This window comes from Megalobrama amblycephala, linkage group LG5 (assembly GCF_018812025.1).
Source record: "Megalobrama amblycephala isolate DHTTF-2021 linkage group LG5, ASM1881202v1, whole genome shotgun sequence".
Lineage (NCBI taxonomy): Eukaryota > Metazoa > Chordata > Actinopteri > Cypriniformes > Xenocyprididae > Megalobrama > Megalobrama amblycephala.
In genome coordinates this window covers 25,936,438-25,954,265 of record NC_063048.1, presented here as the reverse complement: position 1 = coordinate 25,954,265, position 17,828 = coordinate 25,936,438, and the positions used below count along the sequence as shown (strand labels likewise).

Genomic DNA, 17,828 nt, shown 5'->3' with positions numbered 1-17,828 from the left:
CCCAAGCGTTTTAGGTGTTCTGTAGCTGGATATATATAGCTCTCTCCATTTACTCCCTAAATCTGAGCCGCTGAAGACGAGGTTGATTAATTTTGTTTTCGAAGAAAATGCTCCCTCAACTCTACCAAAATTCGTTTGTCAAAACAGAGGTTGAGCTAAAAATGTGTTACTCAAGGATAGATCAGTAAACTGTTCGTGATCCAGCTTACAGCCTCCAGAGTGATACTGGATACAGCAGTAATGAAGGTGAGAGCACTTTATTACAGTTCATCGGAGTTGATTTATGGATATAAAGTTTACCAGTTTATTAAGCTTGTACTAATATAGTGGATAAAAACAAGAATACAATAAAAGTTATAACCATAATTAAACTAAACTATACCTTTTCTATCTCCATGCAGCATATATGCGTAGTTTCTGACTCCTGATGGAGAATCAGCTCTTGAAGCTCTGCCCTCTTAGGCTGAGTGCAGCAGCTCATTTGCATTTAAAGGGCCCACACTGAAACGGCGCGTTTTTTCTCAACCCCAAAAAGTGGCCATTTTAACATGCTATAAAAAATTGTCTGTGGGTTATTTTGAGCTAAAACTTCACATACACACTCTGGGGACATCAGAGACTTATTTTACATCTTGTAAAATGGGGCATAATTGGTCCCCTTTAATGGTCACTGTAAAAGAGTTACTGTAGTACTCCCACGCTATCAAACACCCAAAGGGCGTGCACAGAAAGCCACCTCTCAGACAGCATACGATCAGTAAAATGATTGTTTTGGCGAGTATTTACGTAGACACAGTCGATTATAACTTAAGTGAATGTAAAGAGTTGGGAGAAAATTAGATGCGTGTCAAGTCACCTTCATTTTTATAGTGCTTTATACAAATGTGATTGTTTCAAAGCAGTTTTACAGTGATCAACAGGAAAATAAGGATTCAATGAGGTAAACAGTTTGGCTGTAAAGCAGCTCTAAAAAGAAAAAAGTTTCATTGTTCAGCTGAAGTCACTTCAGTGTTGATTCAGTTCCGTTTTAAAGATCATCAATTATTAAGTTAGTTCAGTTTAGCTACAGATCTGTAGAAAACGTAATGTTATCATCCAGGTCATTTCAATTCTCATCAAATAGTGTCAGTGCTGTCAGAGTCAGATCAATGAAATTGTTGAATGTATAGATTCAAATGTCTCCAGCTGAGCGAGCCAGAGGCGATAGTGGCAAAGAACCCAAACTCCATCAGGTGACAGAATGGAGAAGAAAAACCTTGGGAGAAACCAGGCCCAGCTGAGGGACCAGTCCTAACTAGTTCCAAACAAAGCAACATGGTGTGGTTTAATTCTAGGCTGCATCACAAATCAGAAGTCAGATTGTGGATTATCATTCAAAATATTTCATCCAGTTCCTTTTGCTTGAAGATCGGATTCATCACGCCAGTATGGAGGCGAAGCTGGTCATCGGGATCTGTGAGGATGTCTCGTGTCGACGAGGTCTTCACAGGGGATTGTATAATTGACATGGTCTCTGCTGACATTCAGGGCTGCGTTGTGGTTGGGTCTAGGTGCAGGTCCACCATCTGATCTGAAAATGAAAAACAATTTTTGCATTGTATGCCATTAGTATATGAACATTTAATGAAAAAAATATAAATACATTTTATTCCGGCACATAAAATGTTGCTAAAATAGTGCTGTTATTGTTAACTAAGACTGTTAAAAGCTGAAATAAAATATAAATATTAGATGGAATATTAGAAATGTTGCCTTGGCAACTAGCTGAAATAAAATAAGTTAATAATAAAACTGAAATTATAGTAAATTAAAGCTTAATAGAAATATAAAAAAACAAAAGCACAACAAATTCACTAAACAAACTGAAATGAAAATGAAAACTGAAAATATAAATGACAGCTAATTCAAAATATGAATAAATGCTATAATAATACATAATACTAAATTAACACTGGCTTTTTATCATACTTGTAGTACGGGGCCAGGGAAATTAAAAGGCAGGTAAAAATGTCAACTACTGGCCCAAAGCGGAAAGATCCTTGTTGTTGAGCCCTGATGTATGTTTAAGAAGGTCCAATGATGTTTTAGTAGTGTGGTGTTTATGTACAGCATGTATGTTCCTTGACAGCTGTGTGTGTGTTTGTTCAGGCTTCACTGACACCACCTGCATGACCTTCTGCACATAAAGCCACAAACTAAAGACAATGTGTCTCAGAATGTAGCGTGACTATGAGTACTTGAAATCTTAGTGTCAAAATATGAATGTAATTCAGTTTAGTGGATTACATTCTAATCCCCAGAATTGAATAATAAAACAGCATTTACAACCCTCTGTGGACTAGCCATTGACTAGTCATTTTTTTATTATTATTTTACTCACCAGACCTCTTACATGAAATGCAAGAACAATGCAAATGAAAAATTCTATATAAATATAAAATATAAATCTTAAACATTATTAAAGACAAGTAAGCAGTCTATAATAATAATAATAATAATAATAATAATAATAATAAATCCAACTACAAGCAAGCAATATCACAAATATACACTATAGAACCAAGATAAAAATGAAATAAACCATGCTTTTTAGGTAGATCTAACCATAGTATACAGATTAGGTAAATTATGTACAGAAATTGAATAGAGTAATAAAATGTAAAATAACACTGCATGGGCTTCACTGTATAAGTTAAATATAGATGAATCCTTATTAATTTTGTCTTTTGTTGTTTGATTAACATTAAAAACACAGACAGCAGCAGGAATAATAGGCTGCTGTCACTTTAAGTCATAATGCATGGATCCAGTATACTGATACTGTTACACATGCATTGTCTTTCTCGTCTGTTTATGTTCACTTAACTGACTATGTTAACTAGGATACTTGCTTGCCAAGACGGGCATTTTGACATAATTTGTCCGTTCAAGCGCAAAGACATGAAAGAGAACTTGGTATATTATTTGCGTGCTGTCAGACGCTGCTTTCTCACACAGTGCACAAGAACTGAATTGAGTTCTCTTTCACGACATCTTGCATTTGAATGTTTGAATTTTCCGAAGCTTGAAATCACATTCAAATGATAAACTCATGATGCAGCACCGGCCAGATTGGGACAGTGACAGTTTCGTCAACTCTTGGCCATCGGGCAGTCGTTGAGCCTTGCATTTAGATCTAGCTCATCAATTATCTTTACGTGGCATGTGTAAGCTTCTCTTTATCTCTCACGTTGGGTGCGCATGTGTGAGAGAAAGTGACAGAGCAGACAGTGCGTAAAGCTAAGCAGGCAATGAAATTATATCTGTGCCAAACTTAGTTTTTGCCTCTAACTCAGCCAGTGACAAGTAAATTGTATGATTTCACTCACCTGTGACTAATTAACATTTTTTTTAGTTGCCTAGTGTGAAAATCACTCGCATATGTGAGTGATTTTCTTGTGTTGTAGAGGGTTGGTTTTAAAAAGTTTTATAGGTTCACAGCATAAAAATATTTTTTGAAATGAGTCAGTTAATGTAAATATAAATTAACCGTTTAGGGAAATGAAATCAGTACCAACCACCCTCAGCATCTCTGGTAATTTTGCCAGAGTTTTTTTCTTTTTTCTTTTTTTCCCATGATCAGGGCTCTCTGCTCTCTTTTACAATCAATGCTTTCATTTTCTGAGAGCAGAGAATTCAGTGGCAAGCACAAAAGTGAAAGGTCTGATACACAGACCGGGTTTGTTGGTTTTAATGTGGCTTAATGTCCTCTGACCACAATGCTGAGGGACCAGAGCATTTGTACAACATTGTTTATGACCTCTTGACATCCTGTTTCATTTTTGCTTTCCTCCTACTTCCTTCATTCCTTTGTGGTTGTTAATTCACATACAGGGTGGAGACAGGAGGTGGTAGGACATGGCCAGCTATGACCTCACAGTCTATCTTTGCATCTCTCACATCACTCACGTCATTAATTTACAGTGGGTGATGGTAGAATGACAAATTACATTGTGTGTTTTGTCAGTGTTTCAATGTTTCCAAAAAGTTCACACAGTACCAGTTACTGAAACCAATTATTGACAAGGAAATGTTGAAATAATTGAGGGAAATGTTTTGTTCCCATTAAAAAGAGCTGGATATTGGATATTGACTATAAATCAGATTATGTAAAATTTTACCCAGTTGCAAATAACATGCAAAGCATCAATGAAATACTATATCCACTGCGAGCACTGCCAGATTGTAAGATGGAGAGAGAGTGAGAGAAAAGGGAGTTATATGACAAATGACAATCATGCCCCATCCAAGCAGTCTTCTGGAAGCTAGTCCTGTCTGACCACATTCTCTTCCTCTAGACCTGCTCTCGCAGCACTACCACATTACTGCCACACATCGCTTCCTGTCAGCAACTTTCTCACTGTTTTTAGAACTTGTATTCTGCTATCAGTATTTGGTTTTCTGACTGCTCTGATATACAACTGGTTTGTTAAATGAGCGTCATGATAGTCCAGTATATTAGCCAGGCTGATGTTTGGACGTTTTGAATTGGCCTATACCTGTTTGCTTATTAGGGGTGTGTAAAACTACAAATTTTCATGAATGTGGGTGTTCTGAGCGACTAGTTGACTAGTCTGTGGTAGGGCAGTCTTGTGTAATTAGGCTGTATCATCATGTCTACCTGCCCCCGATCAGATGTGTTTCTCAGGGATATGTGGACACCAAGATACAGCCCTTCAGTATTCTAACAAAAAGAACTTAAAGTTTTGTGTTCTTGCTGCTTCCTTTTTTTTCCTACAACACATTAAGAGAAAAACTTCTCATACAGGGTTTTGTAACACAAATAAGCTTGCATATAAACTTGTATGTATGCATATTTTTACCCTGCCATGCCATTCAAAAGCTTGGGGTTGGTAAGATTTTTCTATTTTAGGTTTTTGAAGTCACTTATGCTCAGCAAAGCTGCATTTATTTGACCAAAAATACAGTAAACTTTAATATTGATCAAATATATTTTATTATATTTTAAAATTTAATTTTTCCTGTGATGGCAAAGCTGAATGTTCAGCATCATTACTCTAGTTTGCAGTGTCAGATGATCCTTCAGAAATCATTTTAATATGCTGATTTGGTGCTCAAGAAACATTTCTTATTTATTGATGAATAAAAAGTTCAAAAGAACCGCATTTATTTGAAATAGAATTTGCATGTGTCATTATGAATGTCTTTATTGTCATCCTTGATCAGTTTATTGTGTCCTTTCTTGCTGAATAAAAATATTGTTGTCTTTCAAATAAAAATCTTACTTGCCCCAAACTTTTCAATGGTAGTGTACATATTTATAGATTTTACATATATATATATATATATATATATATATATGTAAAAATCTATATATAATGTATATTTTTGTGTATATACATATATATTTTCATCCATTATGTCAGTACTGGTCTCAGTCTTTATAGAACTATATCAGTCATATGTAATTATCAACCATTGGCCACTTTGATCTGTAGATACAGTGGCTTAGTGCTTGGAGCAGTGGCTTGTGTGTATTTATGTGTGTGTGTGTGTGTGTGTGTGTGTGTGTGTTTGTGTGTGTGTGTGTGTGTGTGTGTGCAGAGATAATGTCAGGCTAATTGTTTTAATGTGTGAATCACAGTTCTTGGCAGACTCCCACTACTGACATTTACTTGAACCACATTTATTTAGTAAAATTGCATGGGTTGTGTGTGATTTTAGCAAACAATGTGAAGCTTACAGGGATAAACCTAGAGAACATTTCATTATAAGACTATAACTTATGGAAGCTTGTTCCTGCCACTGCATGAAAACAAAAGTACAAATTGTGAGATGTAAACTCGCAATTGCGAGGAAAAAAGTCAGAGTTGTAAGATTAAAAAGTCAATTACCTTTTTTATCTTTTATTTCATGGCGGAAACAAGCTTCCTTATTAACCTTCTTGAACTCTAGTTTCTGAGAGGAATTATCATTACTTCACAAAGTAATGACCAAGACTCTTCCAGCATGAACTAGATAGCTTTGAAATAAGTTTCTGATGTCATTAGTAGGAGGATAGTGCTGCAGTCAGTCGTAAACGGTGTAATAAAAGTGTCATTGTTTATTAAGATACTGCACATAGAGCATTATTCTGTTGAAAGCATTTGTATGGGGAGTTTGGAACTCTCATCCCCTCCCTCTCACCCTTCCTCTCCCCTTCACACATCCTCCTCTCTCTCTCTTTCAGTCTGAGAGTGCAGGATGAAGATAGCGACAGCCCTGCACTCCTCTGCTTTCATTATTAATGGGTGGACATTTCTTCTTTCTCTCTCTCTGTGTGTGTGTGTGTGTGTGTGTGTGTGTGTGTGTGTGTGTGTGTTTGGTGCAGATGACTGAGCTAGCCAGCTGAGACGAGGAGATCAGGACCGCTCTCCTCATATCCCTGCCACCTGCAGCCATGAATGGTAAGAGCTCTGCTTTATATTTCTATGTGTGTGTGTGTTTACCCACGTGTCTGAACCAACAGGATTTGTGTGCGTGTGTGCGTGCGTGCGCACACACACACAGAGGACCTTTAGCCCTATAATGGCACTAAAACAAGAGTCTTTCCTATTTATCATGTCTTGTTCATATTTGCAGTGTGTGCATCGGTATAGCAGGAGCTACACTGCTTTCACACACTGCAGTATGATCACACACAACGGCTCTGATCATCCGCTCTGCAGCCCATCTGTCAAACTGACACGTCACTGCTTATTGATTTTGTTTATTTAATAAATTACTTGTTTGTTAAAATATACAATTTTTGTCCCTCAGTGCATTTAGACATATTTGAGTAGCAGGACCAGACCACCCTGTAAATCTTTTAAGGGGTGTTGTTTATTAAAGTCATTCTTCGAAATGTTTGCCTGTTCCATTTGAGAATGGTTGTTTTAAAGTACATTTCTCTATGATTTGAAATCGTCTATCAAATTTTATTTTCTGCTATGTCAAGATCAAATTAATTTGTTAGGATAGTAGAACAGTTTCAGCACAAAATGGCTGCTGTTCTCTGTTATCAATCAGGACTCAACAGTGACTTGTTGGTAGAAAAAATTAAGTTTCTTTCTGTGTTATGTGATTGAGTGACTATGTTGTGCATGAGGAATGAAATTGTGAATGTAAAGTGACATTAAAACTTGCCAACTTTTGAACTTGGCTCCTCTGAAAAGTCAAATGATGTCACTTCCTCTTCATTATGTCATTTAAAATGACAGCTCACTACATATATTAAATTAGTGTGGTTGGTGAGGTGTTATTTTGTAAGTTTTTTTTAATGTTTAATAAGTTAATTAAAATAAATAAAAAAAATACTGTTAAAGAAATTTAGCAAAATTGTTTAAATGCAATTTCCAGTATGTGACTGCTTATACAAAAATGTGCTAATGCATATTATTAAAAAAAAAAAAAAAAAAAAAAAAAATTTAATTGCTTAGCTTGCAAAACACTTAATAAAGTATGTGTTAAGAGTGTTATCAAATGTTGTAGACACAAATCATACTCCTTTTATGCAATTACTCTCTTGTATGCTTTTGCCTACAGCTGTTCTGGTATTCTGTTTTGAACTCAAGTATATTATGCCTACTGTTGCTTTTAGCAGACTTTAACTCTGCAATGTCAGTAAATATCAGAGTGACACTAACTGCATTTACAGCCACTGTAAAAATTAAATTTCAGTCTGACTAAAGTAATAATTTGTCTTTTTTAAAAATGTCATTTAAATGTTTTCGTCTGACTCAAATCGTGGGAGGCATGGCATTGTGTGCTTGCTGCGAAAGACAGAAGTGATGTGCCACGTATTTATCATTCAAACAACCTGACTCTGCAAAAGCTAACTGTACCACAAACTGTGCATGTAAAAGTGATGCTGCTGACAGATTCAGTACTCTAGTATCAGCAAGTACAGTTCACAGTGTTGCCTGCTTTATTAGAAGTTTAATTCTCTCTCTCTCTCTCTCTCTCTCTCTCTCTCTCTCTCTCTCTCTCTCTCTCTCTCTCTCTCTCTCACATATCAATTCAAATGAGCTTTATTGGCATTACTGTGTGAAATGGCACAATATTGTCAAAGCAATAGACATACAAACAAACAAAAAAATATATACAGTTAGACACTTAGACACTTATTCGTTTTGTCTACTTTTCTTTTAAGGTGGTCGGAGTATTTGGGCTATAACCCCAGAGGAGAGGGACAAACATGATCAGAAGTTTGATACCCTCTCGCCAGTGCAGGGCTTTGTTACAGGTATGTGCTTGGAAACAGTTGCTGGTGTTAAAATTTTAAAAACCTTTTGATATAAATGCTTAATTATTATTTGCATTACAAGCATAAATGTTACTTAAAACTGTTATTATTAAAAAATAATTTTGTGTATAGGGGAGAAGGCACGAAACTTCTTCATTCAATCAGGGCTTCCTCAGTCTGTGCTAGCTGAGATCTGGTGAGAAACCCTGACCATGCACAATCTGTTTAAAAATAAATATATAATCTTGCTCTGATGGCTTGCCTGTTTGTTTGTGTGTGGCAGGACCTTGGCTGATATGAATAAAGATGGTAGGATGGACCGGCTGGAGTTTTCTATAGCCATGAAGCTGATCAAGATGAAACTGCAGGGACAGAATCTTCCTACAGCTCTGCCTATCATCATGAAGCAGCCACCTGTGCCAGCTCCAACCATGCCAGCAACACCTCTCGGTGCGCTGCCAAACTACACTATTACCAGCAGAGCAATGATCTGAGAGGGCATTGGGATTATAACACTTGCACTGTGACACATTCAAATTTTACACAGTTTATTGTTCTAATTACAGATTATTTATGTTAATCTAATTGTTATCCTCGCCCAGTACCACTATACAGAACAGGCCAAAGTTTCTCTTCTATTACCATGGCTGGCTGCAGTCACACATGAATGCTGTTCAAACATCAATATTCAGTGTTCAGCAACCTGGCCCGCTTTGTATGGAGGTCATTATGTAGAGGTCATTTAAGGCTTAAAGGCACAGTAGCTAAAGCCTGTTTAATGCTGAGTTACGACTGTTTTTGATGCAAAAAGATCTTTTGATTAACATTACTTTTAAGCAATGCTACAAAAGTAAAATAATGAAATAAGTGTGAAATAAGTATAGAAAGATACTTCCCCATTTGCTGGAAAAACCTCATGAAAGTCCTTCTTATGACAGCAGGTGCACAGCTTGATGGCCACAAGATTCAGTTGAGTTGTAATGTGGAACAGATGGTTATAAGCTCGACCTTCAGCGTGTGCTAGAGAAATGTGTCTACAACTTGTGAGATTTGAGAAGTAGCTCCTGAATTTTGTGACTGTAAAAATGAGATTTTGCTAGCATTAAACTAGTGAGCTCTTGCTATTAGAATGAATGGTTTGAATATTTCTCAAGCACTTTATTTAGTGAATTATCATGTTTTATTGTCTTTTGTCTGTTGAAAGATGTCCTTTGTGTCTTTGCAGGAATGGGAACTATGCCAAATGTACCCATGATGCCCAACGTGCCCATTCTGACCCCTATACCAATGACCGCCATGAGCCCCATGCCGGGCATGACTCCCATGATGGGCACAGGTCTGTCTGTGCCAGTGATTCCCAACATCAGCACACCAGCCCTGCCTAACGGACCTATTGCCATTCTACATCCAACCCCCATCCCTCTCACCTCCAGTAAGAAATGCTATAATGTCCACATGCCAGTGAAGTCTGAATGCCATAAATTATGACAATTCACAGATTTGATGTGATGGTTCTGACTGTACACTCCAGGACTTCATTTAAATAAGCACCTTTCATTTCATTGAAATATCCAGAAAAAAATTATTCGCAGTTTCCGCAAAAATATTAACCTGTGACACTGAAGACTGGAGTAATGGCTGCTGAAAATTCAGCTTTGCTATTACAGGAATGAGTTACATCTTAAAATATATTAAAACAGAAAAGGTATTTTAAATTGTTATAATATTTCACAGTATACACTGTTTTAATGTATTTTTGAACAAATAAATTCAGCCTTGGAGAGCATAAGAGACTCTTTCAGAACACTAATAAAATGTTACTGACCCTAAACTTTAGTAGTGTAAATATCCATATATGTTGTGTCATTTCGTATATGTTGTAAAGGCAAGAGCCTCTGTGAGTGTACAGTGTGCTAAAGGTGAATTGACACTGATCTCTTTTGCTCTTAATGAACTCAGCATTTCCTCTGTTTCAGTCTTCCTGTGTCAGGACTAGCTCAGCTTGTGTCTATAAGTCTGAGCTATATGAAGAAGCTCTTTATACATAAACAGTCTCAAAACGATGACTTTGCAGCTTATACTGATTTTGTTCACAAAATAGTGCAGTATTTTGACTCGTGCATGATATATTTCTTTATTAATGGCTCGTACACACTGTTCTGGAAGCTTTTTAAAGAGCGTCACAGGCTACATTTTTCTTTCAGATGTATTTGTTTGTGTTTTTTTCCGTAGCTCTCCCGCTGTCAAGTTCCTTTTCCTCTTCTCCACTGGGCTTCTCTGCCAATCCAATGAATAAGACCTCATCTTTGCTGGACCTGGGCTCGAGCAGGTCAGGAACTTCCACACATAGATTTTATAGTGTACATAATACTATCTGCACACAAAGTGACTTGTGTACTTATGTCTACAGCTCAAACTCCTCCCCCTCCACATCGTTGGCCAGCAACTCTCCAAAGGGCGGCCCCTCTGATTGGGCCGTCCCACAGGCCTCACGGCTCAAATACAGGCAGCAGTTTAACAGCCTGGATAAACAAATGATCGGTTATTTAACAGGTACTTCATCGTAAATGGTTTTCAAAAAACTATAATCGATAATGGGTGGGAAAAAAAGGTTGGTTGTCTTACTGGTGTGCAATGAATCGCCAAACGGACAGTTCAACTAGCACTAAGTTACTGTAGATTCTCTTAATGATGCCTGGGGACAAAACATTTGAAATGCCACTGTGATTACTGTCATAATTTCATGAATTTACCTGATGTAGAGACTTCAGCTGAAGGCTATAGTAGTGCGGTAAGATGGCAATCCACACCTATGTGGCTCATCTGCATAGCATATGACTGTATCACTTACATACTTCATGACAAAGACGCATCTACTAGAGAATTTCAGGAATGAGAAAGTGGGTAAAACATGACTTTGTGGGGTTGATTTCACAGGTTTATGGCATTGTTAAGTTTAAGCCTACAAGCTGTTTTGTTACACGTAATGTAATGAAGGGTGCTCATTTTTTCTGTGTGAAAACGGTTTCTAGATGTGGTAACATGTTGGCGGTTTAAGTGGATTTTAGCGTTGTCACGTTAAGAATATCGGCCAGCTAGTCAAACCAGTTATGTTAGTACAACAATTGAGGCATCTTTACACAGAAAAAGCGCCACAGAAACCACCTCTGAAGCGGCATAAAATCACAAAAATGTGCATTTACACAGACTCTTTAATGCTCCTCTGAAGCGGCATAAATGCATTTACACAGGAATTACGCGGGAAACAATGGTTCGAACATAAGTATTTCAAAATTAACAGTTTTAACAAAATTAATTTAAAAATAATTAAATAATAAACAATGAAATATAACTCGAAATAAAAATAAAAAATACGAAATTTTAAAGTAGTATAAACTGCATGCTATCTCATGCTTTGATGTTTGTCATAATAAAAATTGTTACAGTTGGAACGATGCTACAAAAAAATATTTATTATTACACCGGGTAGATCACAACAGGATTAAAAAAGAGGTCGAACATTTTTTTTTTATTTTTTTTTTTTCAGAAACAACAAATGATGCTATAGCGTTTGCGTGTGTCAGGCAGCAGCAGATGTCACCAGACCATCGTGTGTGGGTGAAATATCGTCCTCAAGGAGATGATTTTTGGAATATAATATATCGATACACAATCAGTGACGCCGATTGTGTTAAGCATTTACCGTATCTGAGAGAAATGTAGCAGCACGTTGATCTGACAGTCTCTTCATAGGATTATTACAAACGGCGAAAGCCAATTGATGACACGACGATTCTCTGCTGTTATTTTGGTGGTTTGCTTCACGATGTACATAACGAGTACAGAACTCTTTTACTTTAATGCCCCTTGTTGGAAGACATTATTTCTATTATTTGCCCTAACGTTATGTTTCGTCTCCTGCTTCTTGAATCTCGCGCCGCCTAAACTGACTGCCCGGAATGCTTTCGGTTGTCATGAAAATGACGTATTTTAGGGCGGCTATATTCCGCGTTCATTTACACTGAACCAGAACAGTATCAGACTCGCCTTTGATACTAGGGCCTGAGGTGGGTCAGACCCGGCGTATTTTAGGTATTCTTTAACGCGGCATTGCGTCTTTACACTGAATTCTGAGCAGATACAGACCCGCTTCAGAGCAGCCATAAATCGGCTGTTTAAAGATGCCTTCAACAGTATCAATTAGCTGGTTGTAAAAAAAACAAACAAAAAAAAACAACTATAAAAAAGACAGTTTCTAAAACACAGCAGATAGAAAAGGATTTTTTGAAGTTAAAAGGTTAGTTTATCTAAAAATGAAATTTCTGTCATTAAGTACTCGCCCTCATGTTGTTCCAAACCCGTAAGACCTTCATTCATCTTCGGAACACAAATTAAGATATTTTTGATGAAGTCCGGGGGTTTCTGAACCACACATAGGCAGCAACGTCATTGCACCTTTTGAGGTCCAGAAAGGTATTAAAGACATCGTTAAAATAGTCCATGTGACTAGAGTGGTTCAACCTTAATGTTATGAAGTGACGAGAATACTTTTTGTGCACGAACAAAACAAAAATAACAACTTTATTCAACAATTTTATCTCTTCCCTGTCAGTCTCCTATGTTGTTGTCGTAGTGAATGCAGTGCCGCGCCAGCATCACGCGCATGCGTTATGGTGTTTACATGTACAGCATCGGCCAAAACTGAGTCGCTGTTCTGACATAAACACGGAAGCGCTGCACTGTGTTCACTACGTCAACCACGTAGGAGACTGACAGACATTTTTGTTTTGTTTTTGCACACAAAAAGTATTCTTGTCACTTCATAGCCACTGTAGTCACATGGACTATTTTAACGATGTCTTTAATACCTTTCTGGACCTCAAAAGGTGCAATGACGTTGATGGCTATGTGTGGTTCAGAAACCCTCGGATTTCATCAAAAATGTCTTAATTTGTGTTCCGAAGATGAACTAAGGTCTTATGGGTTTGGGACGACATGAGGGTGAGTACTTAATGACAGAAATTTCATTTTTGGCTGAACTAACCCTTTAAGGAGGAAGGTATGTCTATGAATCTGGTAATTAGGATCCTTATAAATTCTTTCCTTAATCTTATTTCTGCAGGTCCTCAAGTAAGAACTGCAATGGCTACAACATTGCTTACTCAGACCCAGCTAGCTGCCATCTGGTAGGTGTTTTTATTCCCCAGTATTTTCATGAAGCATTTTTTTTTTAAAAAAGTTTGACTTTGAATCATTGTAGTTTTTTTATTTGCCCTATGTTCAAGAGTAGCTGCGTGCAAATATATGCATGTGACATGCACATTTTTTGACAGGCCTAATATTATGAAGCATGTACAAGGTGGGTTCAAAAGTCCACTTTTGAGAGAACTTTTGTGAATTTTTCTCATTTAACAGTTTTTTCTTTACAGATAATACTGTTAGCATAAAAACTTAAGTAAAATATTAATTGAAAAGTTAAGTTTCAGATTGTCTAAATATTTAGTACAAGCCCTTTTCATTTAATGACATTTTGTATGTTTTTTGTCAGGAATCTGGCTGATGTGGATAAGGATGGCAAACTGAAGGCCGATGAATTTATTCTTGCCATGCATTTGGTAGACATGGCGAAAATGGGACAGCCACTGCCTATGGCACTTCCTACAGACTTGGTGCCCCCATCACTGAGGTACAGCTGACTGGATTTTAACTTGATCTGCTGTTGGCTAAAAACTATATTATATAAAAAACGTTTGGTCATGAATGTAAAATACATTTTGAATTAGTATCTGAATTGAATTTTAACAATGTTCTTTCTCCATACATATGAACCTTTAGGGGGAAGGTAGGTGACTCTGTGAATGGAACCACTCCCTCAATCTACACAAGTCTGGCTGAGGATCTCTATGAATCTGAGCCTCCACAGAAATCAAAGAACAATTGTACGGCTTTACACCACACCCATTATTACATAATACAAATATCTATGACTCGCTTCTTTTACAAAAAATCCTCCCACTTTTACACAGTAAATAGTAAAACAGATGCACAGCAATTGTATAATATTGTTTGATTTGTGAAGGATATGTAATCAGTTGGTTTAAATAATTTCCTAAATATTGAATTATGCTCATTATGGTGTTCTTACTGACTGATTTGCATCCTATTTACTTTTAAAGCATGTAGTATCCCTTCCCTCCTCTCTGCATATTGTTTAGACACTTAAGCCACACTTAAAAATGCATAAATATCATTGCATTAATTACCTAAAAAATAAAAAATCAAGAAGCATAAGTTTTGTTTATAAACAGTATATCCAATGCCATATATCTGAAAAATTGTTGCTTGAACATTTCAGTTCACGTTAATAATTTATATATGTGTTCTGTGTATCTAGTGACTTTTGAAGATAAGTTTAAGAAGAATATGGAGATGGGAAATGCTGAGTTGGAGAAGCGCCGACTGGCCCTGCTAGAGCAGCAGCGCAGGGAGGAGGAGAGGAGAGCACAGAAGGCCAGAGAGGAGCAAGAGAGGAGAGAGAGGGAGGCACGAGAGCTGGAACTGAAGAGGAAGAGGGAAGAGGAGCTCAGACTGGAGCGACAGAGGGAGCTGGAGAGACAAAGAGAGGAGGAGAGACTCAAAGAGCTGGAGAGGAAGGAGGTTAGGGGGTGACCTTGTAAAAATGTGTTCAGACCAAAATTTTACCTTTCCCAAAATGTGTTTCAGTGATTTATAGAAAGTTTTTACTGACTACTACTGTGATGCTCCTTACAGGCAGCCAAGAAGGAGATGGAGCGCCAACGGCAGATTGAGTGGGAGAGAAGGAGAAAGCAAGAGCTCCAAAACCAGAAGAGTGAGGAGCAGGAGGAGATCATCAAGCTCCGAGCCAAGAAGAGAAGTCTCGAGATGGAGCTGGAGGCTGTGGTGAGTTTTTGGGGATGAGCACATCATGCTCTCAACTGCTGGATTACATCTAGACTTGAAATTTAACGACACATTTCTGCTATGTACTATTACTACTATTACTATATTTTCGTCCCGCCCCCTTTTTTTACTTTTTATTTTTTTTTAGGGCAACAAGCAGAAACAAATTTCTGACAAGCTCCGAGATGCCCAAGGCAAAAAGAGAATCCATAAAAACGAGCTGGAAATGATCAACCAGAAAAGAGACTCCTGCATCACTGAAATCAACACTCTGCAGAAACAGTTAGAGGTCTGACTGCTGCATCAGTACCAGCACGCACTCTTCATAAATTAATAGGATCTATACATAAAATTAATTTACTCTTTTACTCTATATTCTCCATTTATTCTTAATAAAACATAATTTTAGAAGGAGATTGCCTCAAGTGCATAGTGGTTATTATTGCAGCTTGTGCAACTTGTGAATGTTTTTTTTCCGACCCCCAGGAATTTAAGAGAAAGTTGGGACAATCGACCACAGAACAGCAAAAACTCAACGACAGACTCCGCAGCCTGAGTCTTAACAACCTGCCTAGTAAGATACATTGGCCAATCATATGTTTGTGCCGAGTTTTTTTTTCTCCAAACATTGCTATTTTATAAATTTTTTTCCCCCATTTGTGATACAAGCATCTGGAATTGTGTAATACAGAAATTACTTGAAGTAGGCGTGAATGATGTGTTGAATTGTAAAAATAAATATGTAATTCAACAATTTAAAACAAATTGTTTAAAATGTTTCTGTTGCAGCTGCAACAGTGAAGACTTTACAAAGGAATATGGAAGAGAAGGATCTTACCTGTCGAAAGCTTAAAGAACAGCTTAATGTTGTGGAGAAGGAGACTGCAGCAAAATTAGCAGACATGGATCAGTATAAGAAAGAAATCCAGGTAATCTATTAATGTCACTCAGCCATGATTAATAAATTCATGTGAACCAATCAGATCAGAACAAATTGCACCGCATGTTTAGCTAGACTAGTTACACTTTACAAGATTCAGATTAAACCACAAGAGATTTTAACTTCACATATATATTGACAATTTCCCAGCTGTAGCAATTTAGCATTTCTGTAGCAAATCTTTCTTAACTGATCACTGCTAACAGCATGTAGACTGCTACTGATGACACTAATGCGAATAACCCCTATGCTTTTGTCCCTGTGTCTTTATCACTAGCTGTAGAGCTTTTCTGTCTGTCTGTCTACTTGTCTGTCTCTCCCTGGCTTTCGCTGCAGTTTGAGGAAATGGATGACTGCATGCTTAAAGGCCTGCTCTCTTTACTGAGTTGCCTCAGCAATCTCTTCTTCCTTCTGAAGGTTGCACATCTCTTTTTCCCTCCTCCTGCTCATTCTTACTGTAGCTGCTTCACCTTTAGATCATTACCAAAGGTTCTTTACCGCACAAATGATTAGGGATGTATGTAATGCGCTTAACTTCTGTAATGTGGCTCATTTCTGAGTGAAAAAGAATATTCAAACCTGAAAGAATGTAGGGTGGGATTTTATACATCAGGATCAAACTGAATAGAAACATGTTATATGATTAATAATGTTTTCTGTCTCTGCGTTCTTGGTTACATCGGAAGTCATTTCAGAGAGGTAGAGAAATATTTTACATTGTGTACATTATGACTAGTAATATTTATTAAAAAGTGTCAGTTTGTTATTTTAGTATCATTGAGATACTGCTATATAGATTTTGTTAATATTTTGGTATTTTGCATTAGTGTTTTTTTACATTTTCATTTTAAAGTTCTAGTAATTTTGTTTTTGTTTTTATTCATTTTTTTAATGTTAAATAGTTTTTTTTTTTTTTTTCAGTTTTACTTATTTTAGTACATTTTAAAGTTCAGCTTAATGTAAATGAGAAATATTTTCTTGACATCTAGCTGAAATGAATTTCTCTCTTTTGTATTTTATTTTAGTTAAGATTTATTTTAAGTTACAGAAATATTTTTATGGTTTTTGTTTTAGTATAATAACCCTGGTTTGGAGTAAATTCTGGCTTTGAAGTCAGTGTGAATCCACATGGAATCCCCTTGAATCCTTCTCTTGTGACATACTTCTGATTAAAACAGGATATTCATTGAGGAGACTCTAGTTTAAGTTGAATTGAAACATGAAAATTAGGAATTGCATACCAGAATGGAGCCATACATGTAGGCAAGTTTGCTAAAACAGTGCCTAAATAACTATTTGGCTATTGGTTAATATTATTTTATGGTCTAAATGATGTCAGCAGAAAAGGCAAGTAATTTCAGAAGAATATCATGTTGTTTTCATTAAAGATTATGAATACAAATTATGCTAAAGGTTTTTGATTTAATTGTAACTTTAAGGAATTTTTGGGTCTCTGTTACACGAATTGTGTCTGAATTGAGTTCAGTGTGTTATAATCTTGTGGGTTGTTTATCAGGATCTCAGAGAGAGCCAGAGGATGCAAGAGTCTGCTTTGGAAAAACTTCGCAACATTAAGGAAGAAAAAATTCGAGAACTAAAGAAACGCAAGCAGGAGGAACTGGAAAAGAAGAGGAGAGAAGAGGAAGAGCAAAAGTAAGAGATCATTTCCTAGAGTACACTTACAGATCACTTTAAAAGCATTCA

At 36.8% G+C, this 17,828-nt stretch overlaps 1 protein-coding gene across 2 annotated transcripts in view; it reads left to right on the top strand.

Annotated features, from left to right (window-relative positions):
- itsn2b (intersectin 2b) overlaps positions 1 to 17,828 on the top strand; it is a 35,065-nt gene that overhangs the window by 2,067 nt on the left and 15,170 nt on the right. For both annotated transcript variants that reach the window (XM_048191503.1, XM_048191502.1), the window contains exons 2-17: positions 6,371 to 6,446; positions 8,171 to 8,263; positions 8,396 to 8,459; positions 8,547 to 8,713; positions 9,489 to 9,695; positions 10,496 to 10,592; positions 10,674 to 10,816; positions 13,386 to 13,449; positions 13,812 to 13,949; positions 14,099 to 14,202; positions 14,658 to 14,920; positions 15,035 to 15,184; positions 15,333 to 15,473; positions 15,671 to 15,758; positions 15,974 to 16,113; positions 17,641 to 17,777. In XM_048191503.1, coding sequence (XP_048047460.1) covers positions 6,440 to 6,446; positions 8,171 to 8,263; positions 8,396 to 8,459; positions 8,547 to 8,713; positions 9,489 to 9,695; positions 10,496 to 10,592; positions 10,674 to 10,816; positions 13,386 to 13,449; positions 13,812 to 13,949; positions 14,099 to 14,202; positions 14,658 to 14,920; positions 15,035 to 15,184; positions 15,333 to 15,473; positions 15,671 to 15,758; positions 15,974 to 16,113; positions 17,641 to 17,777 — 2,003 coding nt within the window. In that variant the 5' untranslated portion in view covers positions 6,371 to 6,439. The remainder of the gene's footprint in view (positions 1 to 6,370; positions 6,447 to 8,170; positions 8,264 to 8,395; positions 8,460 to 8,546; positions 8,714 to 9,488; positions 9,696 to 10,495; positions 10,593 to 10,673; positions 10,817 to 13,385; positions 13,450 to 13,811; positions 13,950 to 14,098; positions 14,203 to 14,657; positions 14,921 to 15,034; positions 15,185 to 15,332; positions 15,474 to 15,670; positions 15,759 to 15,973; positions 16,114 to 17,640; positions 17,778 to 17,828) is intronic.